General features: G+C 44.4%; 1 protein-coding gene across 2 annotated transcripts; it reads left to right on the forward strand.

Annotated features, from left to right (window-relative positions):
* Positions 1 to 103: 103 nt before the first annotated feature.
* On the forward strand, positions 104 to 12,429 carry adam8b (ADAM metallopeptidase domain 8b). 2 transcript variants are annotated; one of them, XM_083636315.1, is made up of 23 exons: positions 104 to 184; positions 597 to 700; positions 1,196 to 1,269; positions 1,423 to 1,498; positions 1,647 to 1,723; positions 2,087 to 2,285; positions 2,443 to 2,511; positions 2,605 to 2,667; positions 2,776 to 2,945; positions 3,030 to 3,111; positions 3,263 to 3,402; positions 4,246 to 4,432; positions 4,883 to 4,972; positions 6,782 to 6,980; positions 7,661 to 7,763; positions 7,958 to 8,126; positions 8,472 to 8,552; positions 8,672 to 8,759; positions 9,670 to 9,790; positions 9,900 to 10,059; positions 10,246 to 10,350; positions 10,603 to 10,744; positions 10,953 to 12,429. In XM_083636315.1, exons 1-22 carry the CDS (start codon positions 148 to 150, stop codon positions 10,729 to 10,731), a joined length of 2,523 nt encoding a protein of 840 aa, XP_083492441.1. In that variant the 5' UTR covers positions 104 to 147; the 3' UTR covers positions 10,732 to 10,744; positions 10,953 to 12,429. The 2 variants fall into 2 exon arrangements, with proteins under 2 accessions (XP_083492441.1, XP_083492442.1); XM_083636316.1 differs by having other exon boundaries at positions 10,956 to 12,429.
* Positions 12,430 to 13,161: the final 732 nt, after the last annotated feature.

Below are 13,161 nucleotides of genomic sequence, written 5' to 3' on the forward strand. Positions count from 1 at the left end.
GTAGTGATAAGGGTTGTACGGTTGTACGTCACTTTACCGGACAGCTGCAGACGGCAGGCGTGGCTTCAACGGAAGGTCTGGCATATCCACATTGGAGGTGGATTACTCTACTCCAGTGCCCGCGCCCAAGGAGAGCACACCACCACCATGGGATCTACTTTATTCGCTTTGTGGCTCACATGGGGTAGGTTGACATTTATTTATTTATATGGACATACTTTGCAAAAAGTTTTCCGCGAGTCAAGAGGGAAATTAGCTTGGATTGAGTCTATATAGGCCTATAGGCTATATTTTATATATATATATATATATATATATATATATATATATATATATATATATATGCGCGTTTTATTATTGTCATCTGGAATGACAGGAAGAAACCGAGCTGCACTATTCAACACAATCCCAATAAACAGATTCCATTCAAATAGCCTGCTACTTGACTTCTTGAAGTCTGTTAATCTGCTGCTAAAAAGTAACAATGTATGCCCATATTAGCCAATGATGTTGATTCTGCCGTAAAGACATTAGCCGTCATTCATCTATTCACTTGAATTATGAATAACCCCCTCTGCTTGCTTGTTGCGTGACAGTGTCTCTGGTGCAGAGCTCCGGGATGCTCTCACATGTGGAGCGCTACGATGTAGTGAGACCGCAGAGACTGCCGAGGAGAGACAAGAGGAGCACGGCTACCCAGGTAGGCTACATAACCTCATCACAGGGCGTCTGTAGTGTTACTGTGTAGACTGGTAAAAGCACGAGCCGGGTAGCGGTACTTCAGGCTTGGTCAGACCGACGTTCCTACTACAGTTGAGTCTTGCTCGCTGCACTAGCGCCTCTGTCGGCCTGTTCGGGGGGAGGAGGGGAACTGGGGGGAATAGCGTGATCCGCTAGTCTAGTCTACTATGGCTCTCCCAGATCGGAATGCAGGGGGAATTGGCAGAGCAATTAGGGAGAAAATCCATCAAAAACAATCAAACATAACTTCATTACACTATTCTAGACATGAATGTCGATTGTTTTGATTTATTTTTCTCTGGTCTAAAGCCAGTGGAGCCATTAGATAATGGGCAAGTAGCCTATTTAAGCTACTATACAAATTGGACTAGGCCTGCAGTAATTGTTACAATCAATACTAATCAATTAGCCTGTATGCTTGGCATAATGATTAATGCCAATATTTTTTTTACAGCCTTATCCTGATATGATACGGTATGAGTTAGCCATTGAAGGAAGAAACCACACAATTCATCTTGAAAAAAATAGGTAACATTAATTAAGACATTTATTTAAACAATATTTCTATTCCACTATATGGTACCATTGTGTTTAAATTGCAGAAACAACATTATTGTTGTTATTATTGTTGTTGTTATTATAAAACAGGTTCTAACCTTTTCTCAAATCTGTATTTTATAGGAATCTTATTGGGAGAGGTTACATTGAAACACATTATTCAGAAGATGGAAGGCTGGTGACAAGATCGCCAAATGAAGTGAGATTTCATATTAAAACTTATTGCTGCGCATTAATTACTATTGTCATGCTTTTCAGATAGTGGAAAAGAAGAAAACACATTATTATTATTGTTATTATTATTATTATTATTATTATTATTATTATAATAAATGCTTTCCCATTAGGAGCACTGCTATTACCATGGTCATGTTGAAGGCATGAAGGACTCGTCAGTCAGTGTGGGAATTTGTTCAGGCATTAGGTAAGTCTGCAGCTATTTTTCTTAGGAGTTTTGAAACTTCCTTTTTTGTAATCTTCCACATCTAGCTTTGATTTCCTTGTTTCTTTTCTTGTTTTCTTGTGAAATGTGTTACTTGATGTTATTTAATAATTAGTTGAGACAAGACTTTTGAAGCCCTGGAATGCACCTTTAGATACTTGTAGGCTACTTCATTATTTTAATCACAAAAATTACACACACATATATATATACACATATATATATATATATATGTATATAGTTTGCCAGCGCCTATGTTTTTGCCCCCCTTCCCTCCCCACCACCAATAAAAATAGCCATTCACGAAGCCTTGTCCCCCCCCCTGCTTGTCCCCTGTGTGTGCAGTGGCTTTGTGAGAGCCAGGCAGCAGGTGTACCTGATCGAGCCCCTGGGGGACAGCGAGCACGGTGAGCATGCGGTCTACAGACAGGAGCGTCTGCGGGTTAGCGGCAGCCCGGCCTGTGGCTCCTCCTCCAACACCTCCACCCTGTACGATCAGGACAGCGGGCCCCGCCTCTCTGGCCTCGTCAAGTCCAGACCCTGGGTGGGTGCCACGGCGTTGCTTTTGCTTACTCAACTCCTTCAGCGGGGGAAATGACTGAAACAACTTCAAGCTATTAAAAATGCATAGATAGGAATCTGAGGTCTAAGGGTGCGAGAATACACTGCTATTAAAAAAGTATTTCTTTGTGGGCTTTCAGAAGAGTAAACCTATCGAAGCCGGCCCACAGCAGTTTGTCGAGTTGTTTGTCGTCGTGGACAATGCAGAAGTAAATATCTCAACTTGGTTATTGCACAACTTCCAGCTCTCTTGTTAAGGATGAATCTGATCATACATTTGTCTTTTACTCTTCCCTCCTCAGTACAAACGTTATGGAAGCCAGACCGAATCCCGGATTCTTGGAGTTGTAAATCACGTTGACAAGGTGGCTCTTTAATTCAAGCCGAATGTTTTGTCAGTTATTTGCTTGGCCGTGTGCCACCTGTGCTCTTAGCTAACAGCTCATTCCTAAAATCTCCTTCTCTGACTGAAGTTGTATCGACCTCTGAATATTCGCATCATGCTGGTGGGCTTGGAGATTTGGACGTACAAAGACTACATCGATGTTGACCTTAATTCGGAAACCACTCTGGACAGATTCCTCCTGTGGCGCCAGGTGGATCTTCTGAAGAGGGCAAAGCATGACAATGCCCAGTTTGTGACGTGAGTGTCAGTCTTTGAATCTGCAGTCGTCTCTACAGAACTGTCACATATTTTGACCTAACATTAAGCTTCTGTGTTCAACAGCGGCATGGATTTTGACGGTGATACAGTCGGACTGGCAAACACGTTTGCTATGTGTACTGGAAATTCAGGTGGAATCAATCAGGTACAGTAAGATTAATAACCTCTACTTTACACGGCTTTGTTTGTTTATTGTTGTTTTTATAATCATCAGAGTTCAAGGGAGTGTATTGCTATTCCATGCTGCTTTCTGTCTTTTTGCTAACTTTAAAGTCATATATTTTCATTCCTCCCAGGATCACCATAACAACCTTATTGGCCTTGCCTCCACCATTGCCCATGAGATGGGTCATAATTTGGGCCTGTCCCATGACTCCCCAAGCTGCACGTGCGGTTCATCTCTCAGCAGTAACTGTGTGATGGCAGATAAGCTCAGGTAGGGCTGTCACTGCAAATGAGACAGGGTGTATTTTAACATTTGTCTTGTATACTTGGAATTAATAACGCTAATATTATAATACTAGGTATCTCATGCGCTACACGCGCTTGATTCCTAAGCTCGCCCGCCCTGCAGCTCGCGGAGCTGGCCCTGCAGCTCGGCTGCTGCGTGGCCTCGCCTGCGCTATTGCCATGCACAGCTCAACTTCGCATCACTGATGATGTCATAGACATTGTGACATCATCATTGATGTCACAATTACCCGAGTGTTACCAAAAACCACAATATCAGTGCCTATGTCGTCATCGGTGATGTCATAAGATGATTTTGCTCTTATGACATCACTATGACAAAAATTATGACAGTCTTATGACATCACTAATGACACAATGCCTATGACATCATCAGTGGGACAACAATTGAAACGGAGAACAGACAGAGAACAGTGCCCACTTGCTCCCTTTTATATAATAAGAAGATTAATAGCAATAGAGCTGGAAATCGGTGGCCATCTCGGATTTGAAGGTCAAAAATAGGTCAACTCATCAAAACCACATCAATTATGAATTCCTCGACCCAAAAAGTACCAGTAACCATGAACTTTGCAGCATTGTAGGCCAAACCATTGAGAAGGACATTTCCAACATAGCTGATGGTAGCCATTTTGGATTTAGGGCTCTCAAAAGTTTTGCCCGCATTTTCACGTGAGGCACCTCCGCTTTCCACAGTCACTGAACTGCTGGAGATGACCCAACTAGAACACAATCATCCACACAGGGATTCATTCAGAACACAGACAGTATTGCAGCTGAGTGACAGGCTGTTTGGGTCACGTTGCAGGACGGGAAGCCAAGCGTTCCCAGAGTTCTTCAGTGGCTGCAGTGAGGAGCAGCTTGCTGAGTTCCTGGAGAGAGCTCGGCCCAGCTGTCTGCTGAAGCCCAGCTCTGTCAAGAGCATCGACGTCGGCCCCCGCTGTGGCAACGCCTTGCTGGACCCTGGAGAAGAGTGTGACTGCGGCACCGTGGAGGTAAACCTCACAGAGGAGGTTAATGGAGCTGGTTGTTGCAGATTAGTCCCTCTTGAGACCATGGAAGTTTAAATAAATCCTCTGGTCAGGCAAGATAGCATTTTGCCTGGTGGTGCCATTTTTGCCGACTGCTTTCGTTCCATGTGTGCACAGTTGCAGAAAACTAGGAGGAATGATAATAGTGATGCAAGCTGGACTTTGGCTTCAAAAAGTGTGAATGAAATTAGATTTATTATGGTGATATTATGAGCTCAGTCTCACAGGGGCAGGATCTTGGTAGTGTCATCGCTTGTGTGGGAAGTCCTGGGTTTGGATCTGATTTAAGTCTCTGTTATACAGCTGATTTCTCTTCATTGCTCCTTCAAACACTCTGTTCAAGGAGTTCAATTGGATACGCAACTGAGAAATCACAAAACCTGCCTGATGAATGTGGCTTCTTCTCTTTTGTAGGAGTGCAAGAACCAATGTTGTGATGCCTCGACCTGCCGCCTTACAGCCGGAGCCCAGTGTGCTCATGGGAAATGCTGTGACAAATGCCAGGTACTGTAGCTCCCATCTCCCTCTGCTCCCCAGCACTCAATGCCCTTTGCAAGGCAAGGCGAGTTTATTTGTATAGCACAAAGTGCTTCACAAAAGTGCTTTGCTTTAGCTATTAAACAGGCTTTCTCAAAACTCAAATCACCAAGTAAATGTGTGTTAGCTCTCTCACCACAGCACAAAATGCCTTTTAAAGCGACACGGGGGACATCTGTACACACTGTGGCATTCCCCATTCATTTCTAACTAAGTGACATCACTCAAGCTCTGTGGTGGAAATCGTCAGTCACTACATGACTCACCATGGTGAAGGTGTCAAAGCTAGAACCATTTACATTTTGCATCTTAGAAATATCTGCATTTGAGAGAGGCGTGGCAGGCTGATCTGAATGTACAATTCACGGATGCTGAATGGTCAGACATATTCTCAAGAATACACTCCTCATCGATATGTGCCAGGCACGGCCTAATTCAATTCAAGGTGGTACACAGGCTGCATCTGTCTAGAGTCCGACTCTCAAAGATGTATCCATTAGTTGATAATTCTTGTAATAGGTGTAAGGTCTCGCCTGCGACACTAGCTCATACATTTTGGTTTTGCCCACAGCTCTCAGGTTACTGGTCCTCCATTTTTGAAGCCCTATCTAACATATTTGGCAGACCAATAGACCCAAATCCTTTAACAGCCATCTTTGGCGTCCAGTGTGAAGACGATCACCTCCCCAGGGCACAATCCAACTGTATTGCTTTTGTCACACTCTTAGCCAGGAGACTCATTTTATTAAATTGGAAGCAGGCTGCCCCTCCTTCTTTTAAACACTGGATCAGAGATACATTACAATTTTTGAAACTAGAAAAGATTAGATTGGCTGTACGAGGGCCTAAGTATAATTTCGATAGCATATGGCAACCCTTTATTAAATATATTGTTGACCAACTCCAACTGTGAGAGAGCAGTGTTTAATTGCAGCAGAGAAAAAGTGGTTTACTGTGAGCCAAATAACTGTACGCACAGTCGCACACACATCTGTCCATTATTGTTATTGTTGTTGTTGTAGTTGTTTTTATTTTGTAGTTGTTTTTGGTGGTGTTGTTGTTTTTTCTTTCTTTTTTTTCTTTTTTTTTGTCAGTCCCCATGGGGTGGGTGGGGGGTGGGAGGGTTGAGAAAAAAGAAAGAGTTTTCATACGCTTTTGTATTTCGTGACATCCATGTTTTTTGTGAAAACTGAGAAATAAAGTGATAAAAAAAATATATATATATATCTGCATTTAACATCTGGGAGACCGTTTTTACAAGGCTGATATCACTGAAGGGTAAATAAATCTCCCGCCCCCGGTGATGTAAAATGACTCACTATTGATCTTCTGATTGCTGTCTTTTGTGGATTTATTTTTTATTTTTTTATTGGTTGCACTTACACTATAAGCCTTCTAGCTGAACCAAAGCATAAGCCAGTTGAATTGTACGGTCAGTGGATGGAGTATACCATGCAGCACATGCAGACCAGGCACCCAGCCAGTCATACAGACACACCCTGTCGTCGGATAGGAACTGCTGGCATGAAAATAGCAACAGGAGAAGGTTAGGCTCACTTTAGAGGGCAGATGAGCGGTTTAAGCAACCAGGGCCGAAACAGCAGCAGTACAATAATAAACAGGAAGCAAAGAGTGATACCCTGGCAACTCACCACATCCTTCCTCAGATGACAGTTTCAAGGACCGGTACTGAGAAGTGGTACCAGTCATATATATAGACTGTTTGAGCAACATATACTTTCTCACTAAATCGCCTGTATGTCGCTGAATCCGCAGATCAAACAGGCCGGGAGTGTGTGCAGGTCGTCTGCGGGTGACTGCGACCTGCCCGAGTATTGCACCGGAGTGTCCGAGAGTTGCCCAGAAGATAGCTTTGAGATGAACGGGAAACCCTGCTACGACCAGGGACAGGGCTTCTGCTACAACGGTCAATGTCCCACACATCAGCAGCACTGCTGGAGGCTGTTTGGACCAGGTACCTCACCTGTTGCTTTGTCTGTTGTCAAACTCTTATTGGTTTGAGGAGAGCTTCAGTGTCACACGGTGAAACTGAAGCTGTTCCAAGAAAGGTGACCTCATAGACATGTTCGCTCGTGCTGCACATTTTTATTGGATACGAGCACACAGAGAACACAATAAACAACATTCATAAACAGAAGCGTGCATTGGCATCTGGATAGTGCAGCGGTAGATTCCCTGCCTACAACACGAGGGTCTCAGGTTCGAGCCCCCCGTGTTACCTCCGGCTTGGTCAATACAGGCACAATTGGCCGTGTCTGCGGGTGGGAAGCCGAATTAAGTATATGTGTCCTGGTCGCTGCACTAGTGCCTCCTCTGGTCAGTCGGGCACCTGTTCGGGGGGAGGAGAACTGGGGGGAATAGCGTGATCCTCCCATGTGCTATGTCCTGCCGGTGAAACTCTTCGCTGTCAGGTGAAAAGAAGTGGCTGGCGACAGCACATGTATCGGAGGAAGCACGTGCTACTGTACAACTCTCCCCAGAATTGGCAGAGGGGGCGGAGCAACTTCCGGGACAGCATTGGCAATTGACCAAGTACAATTAGGGGGAGAAGTGTGCATTGAAATGTCGTCATTATGTCCAAAGATGATGATGACAACTCCAACATCCTGTGACGCTTTCTTCTTCTGGTTTTAGGGGCCAAAGTCGGATCAGATGGTTGTTTTGGCCTGAACAGAGGGGGCCAGGATGGAGCCCACTGTGGGAGGATCAAATATGGCTACACCCGCTGTACTCCGCAGTACGTTTCATCAAAATGTCAAAACCCACAGTGTCCCTGCAGTAACACTGGCACACAGTATGACACAATGCCATTTAGTGTCCTGAAATGCAGTTTGCAAGGGCGGTCAAGGAAGCCATTTATATTTTGTCAAGTTTGTGCAGTGTAGCTAATATGGCCAGGTTCTAAACTGTTCTTTCATTTCCCTTTGGTAGGAATCTTAAGTGTGGATCTATATTCTGCGATGGAGTGGGTGAGTCCATCACAGGAAAGAAGGCAGTCTTCAACATCCCCAGCAAGGGGAAATGCCTCGTGGCTGTGGATGACGACCGGACCAGAAACCTTGACATGGTCCCTACAGGAGCCAAATGTGGACCGAACAAGGTAGTTTCATCAGGGAGGAAATGGAGTTCATGAGCATTACATGATAGGGGGCGGCTGTAGCTCAGGAGGTAGAGCAGGTCGTCCACTAATCGCTTTGGATAAAAGAGGTCGGTGGTTCGATTCCCGCCTCCTCCAGTCTGCATGTCGAAGTGTCCTTGGGCAAGATACTGAACCCCAAATTGCTCCCTGCGTGGTAGCCTGCCGCCATCGGTGTGTGAATGGGTGAATGTACCTACTGATTGTAAAGCGCTTTGGATAAAAGCGCTATATAAATGCAGGCCATTTACGAGAGAGTTTTTCATCTTTGCTCCAAATCTTCCAAAGTGACATTGTTTTTGTGCACAGGTTTGCTTGGACAACAAATGCGTGGATACATCCGTTTACGGAAAGCAGGAGGATTGCGCAAAGAAATGCAACAGCAACGGGGTGAGTGAATGATTTCAGTGTTAAAATGACGACGTAGTTTCAGTTTGACTCTTCTTGAGCAGGTTGCACTGACTCGTCGCTACCACTCATTTGAGTATTTTACTGTATTTAATCTTTAGGTGTGTAATCACAAGAAGGAGTGCCACTGTAATCCTGGCTGGGCTCCGCCTTATTGTGATGTCCAGTATGCCGACTTGTCTCATCAAGGTACAGTACATCATTCAGGACAGGACAGCACAGGTCAATGAGAGCTGCCGTAAGAGTTCATCACGGCCTCCGCTCATGTGGAGATTGATAGATGCCGGAGGCGTACGCACAGCTTTCCGTCGTTGACAAATGAGGGCCAGAGGGTGCACCCTGACAAAGGCACTTTCGCCGAAACATGTTGGTGTAACCCGTTAAACACCGCAGAGGAGACTTTGAGTGTGCGACTTCCTTTCTCTATCTTACTTTGAATTTTCGTTAGTCCGCACCTCTTCAAACGTTTTGGGTGTGCTCCACTCTATATATTCGGAATCACAAGGAGGCGACTCGCACAGGAAGTCGCACGTTCTCTGTCGATAAGTGTGGACGTAAACGACAACATTTGCATACGTTTTAGCTGCCAATGAGACCCGTGCCAATTCTCATATGGGTTTTATTTGAAGGTGAGCTGTCAGTCTGGGGAAACGGAGGGCACACTGAATCATGATCTCACCCTTCTTTGGTGGAGCTTACTGGAAAGAAACGTGTGATTCACTGAGTGTGTGATGGTGTTTCACCTTTTCCAGGACTGACTTCTCTCAGTGCAATATCTTGAAAATCTAACTACTTTGGCTGAAATGGTCAATTTGGCTAAATTGTGGCTAAATGGTTCCTCTTGCAGTATGCATCCCACCCGAGCTGATTCCTTACTGACTGTTTATCTTCTGGTAGTAGACTAGATGCATTTAGTTTCTTCAGCCTCTAATAAGTTACAAAGCTACATACACAATATATTAAATAATTTACAGCAGTGCATATAAAGTGATTGTAGCAATAGAGTCCCCCCCCCCCCCCCAAAATAAATAAATAATAATAATTAGTAATTATGCAATAGTGTAATTTTCAGTTACTTATTTGTATCTTGTGTCTACAGGCCAGAGTGGGGTAATAGCTGGTGTCTGCGCAGCAGTGGCCATTCTCCTGGTGATCACTGTAGTGGTGGCGGCACTGATGTGCTGTAAAAAGAACAATCGGGAAAACTACACTTCTAAAAGGTATTTTGATGTGAATTCACATGGCTGGTGTTTGATAGTGGGCTTTGTACCGGCCGTATATCAGTATGGGTTTCCCCACTTCCCAATTAAGTGAATTCTGCGATTACAGGAAAGTCCATTCGGCCCCAGACAAGCTGAACCCGATGTTCCAGGAGCTAAGTGTTAAGGAAAGACCTCAGATCAGCCAGCCGACATTCATGGATTCAACAGCCACGCAAGACTGCACCCCTCTGTTTGTTACTGTCGTCCCAAGCAGACCCGCTCCACAGGTATGCATGCAGCAACATGATGATGGTATTACCGATGTAGCAACATTTGAATGTCTGGGGTCCCTAGATTCTTGTGACATCAAAGTGGGGTCACAAGCCAAAAAAGGTTGGGAAACCCCTGGTTCTACTACACTGTCAGTGCAAGGTAAAAACAACAACAATAATAATAATTATTATTATTTTCAGCCACCAACAAAATCGTCTTCAGTGTCTGCGACTTCTAACTCTGAGCCACCACAGCCAAAACCACTACCTCCGCTGAAGCCTTTGCCACCTCTGAATAACAAGCAGGTGAGTCATGTTGGAGCCTCGAAGCAATGAAGGAATTCATGACGGATCTCCTTAGTCTCTCTGCAGATGATTAGTACATTTCAAGGATAGGACAGAACTGGCTAGGCAACATTTGTATCGTTAGTTTGTTCGGATCTCCAGTTTCTGCCACCGATCGGGACATAAAACCCCAATCAAATCTAAAGCGACACAGTATCTCCCCAAACCTAGGCTATTGATCATGTTGAAAACTGATCTTGTTTTGCGTTCCAGCATAAGGCAGCCAAGCCGAATCCTCCTCCTGTACCTCCAGTGAAGCCCAGTCCTCCCGCAGTCGCCCGACTCAAAGCGTGCTCTCCTCCCGTGCCCCCGGTGAAGCCAAAGGTTCAGAGACTCACGTGAAATTCTCCCCAAGGTACAATGGTTTTTACCTCGTCGGAATGGCAAAGTTGCATTTTTAGTCGTACTGACATTTGCCGTGTAGTTGTGTGTGTGTGTGTGTGTGTGTGTGTGTGTGTGTGTGTGTGTGTGTGTGTGTGTGTGTGTGTGTGTGTGTGTATAGAAAAGCCCATTTCAGAGTCTGATTTAAATTGTTGTTTCTTCCCCCCCCCCTCATGTTCCAGCAGGCTTCAGGAAGAGGCATGATACGGGGATCAAGAACGATGAATCACAGGAGAGAAGGACTATGGACCCCTTGTATTAAAAGCCAAAGAATGCCTTGCGTGACCAAGGCTGAAGTAAACGTCGGAGAATGTCTTTGATGAAAGACCCACACTGCTGTGTCTTGGTCGTGCACCTCGCAGCTACTGTCGAAAAGCAGTTTCTTTGGGGGGGGGGGGGGGGGGGGGGGGGCTTGACATTAACTGCTGCTGCAGTTGTTGTCATGTGGTGTCTTTTCAACCATTCTTCCTGACAACTCCCTTTGAAATGAGCATAACAGTCTTTGTTAAGTTGTCTCATTGCACTTTTATGAGGGTGAGTGAAACGGCGCTCACACGAAACCGTTTCCGTTGTATATTTATTTAATGTCTGTGCTAATTGTGTTCAAAGCCAGTATGTGCCTTTTATGAAAATCTTTTTTTTTCTTCTCTCCTTCTCAGTACTTGAAAACTAATGAATGGTACACACAGTATGGGAGGCTTTGTTGAAATGTTTCTGCACTGTAGTGTTCACATGACCTGTGTATGTTGTGGTCCATTGTTTGTTATTAGTCCAGGAGGGGGCGTGTGACCTTCGGAAGGGTCATGGCCTAGGGGGCACAAGTGCTTATTTATACTGCACTGATGTTTTTCTACCACAACAGTCATGGGGTTCGTGTATCGGAAGATAATGACATGTATAAGTTGTAGGACACACAACTGTATGTTGGAGTGCAGAGGGTTCTTTAGAGCAGCGGTTCTCAACTTGGGCTCCTGGGCCTACCAGGGGTCCTTGAGGAGGTTCCAGGGGGACCCCAACAAATTCATGAATTCAACTTCACCATTATATAATTTACAATAAGTTACAGAATGTAGAATAATGACTGTTTTGGATCATAGTTTCACTGTTATGGCTTTGCCTACAATACAGATAGTCATGAAGTTCTGGACATAATCACATCTAATAATAAAAAATATCCTCCGATTTGGGTCCGAGAGACAATCAGTCGATGGGCCTAATGTGTTTGTTCTGTTTGTGTGACTTAGGGCTCCTTGATATGGAAAAGGTCGAGAATCACTGCTTGAGTGTCCATTGAAAAGATCAGCCATGCGACAGTGATTGGATTGCCGTCCAGTGCCACATTAGTGATATTTGATTGCCGACTAGTGCTATATTAGTTGGTGTCACTGTCGGATTTATGATTTGTTAGATATGATTGCTTGAATGTATAGTCCATGTGAAGGTGATTTGAATCCAAACTTGACGAACAGTTACGAGTGTGTCTGTTGTTGCAGCAAACAAACAAAAAAGACCGTCAAGTGCACTTTATTGCAAAAGTATGATGACGAACTGCACATGTTGCGTCAGCCGATTACGGTGCAGGCTATTTGTGTGAACCAAAACATTACAACAAAGAATTTCGTATCTGTTATGTTATTTGTGTAATAATAAATTATGACTTTCTACCTATGAAAATGATTCAGAATTCTTCTCTCAAAGGTCTGACTCATTGTGAGTGCTGTCAGCCTCCACTTCCATGACGACTGCAGTTGCATTTGAGGATGTATGGATTATGTTCATGTTAATGACTCTTCGCGGACTCATAAACATGTTTGAGGCGTTTACTGAGCAGCATTCTATTGTCCTGCCCAGCAAAGAATGATTTAGATCAGTAAACAATCCACATTGACTGCTCTCTAGGGAAATGGGCTGAGAAGCCAACAATGAGTCAGACTGCTGTCATCCACCAGGCTCAGACTCTCAGAGTGATCTCCCGTCATGTGGCTTTGCAGCATAGGCTTCATCAACACTGGCTCATAAACGCTCATGTGATTTTTTTTTTGCATTAATGTAACACAGACCTGATGTCTTCATAGCTGTCGAAACAGGTAACGGCCAAGTCGATTTCAAATTAGTTCTCTATGTCAAGACGATACAAAGGTTGGATCTGTGCCACATGTAGGCTTTACACTTGCAGGCCAAAGCTGATCAGAATCTGATTGGCATACCACAAAGGTCAATAAGGTCATGTTCGGACTAGGAGTCCAAATCTGATTTGTGAACTTTAGTGACCTATTAATGACTTTATCCAGATTGGTTTTATGAGTCTGGACGCTCCAAGTCTGATTTGTGTCACTTGTCCCAAACCACATATGGAGGTAGTTTCCAATCTGCTTCAAATGTGCTTTTGAC

The sequence above is a fragment of the Poromitra crassiceps genome, assembly GCF_964638095.1.
Source record: "Poromitra crassiceps genome assembly, chromosome: 4".
NCBI classification, from domain to species: domain Eukaryota; kingdom Metazoa; phylum Chordata; class Actinopteri; order Beryciformes; family Melamphaidae; genus Poromitra; species Poromitra crassiceps.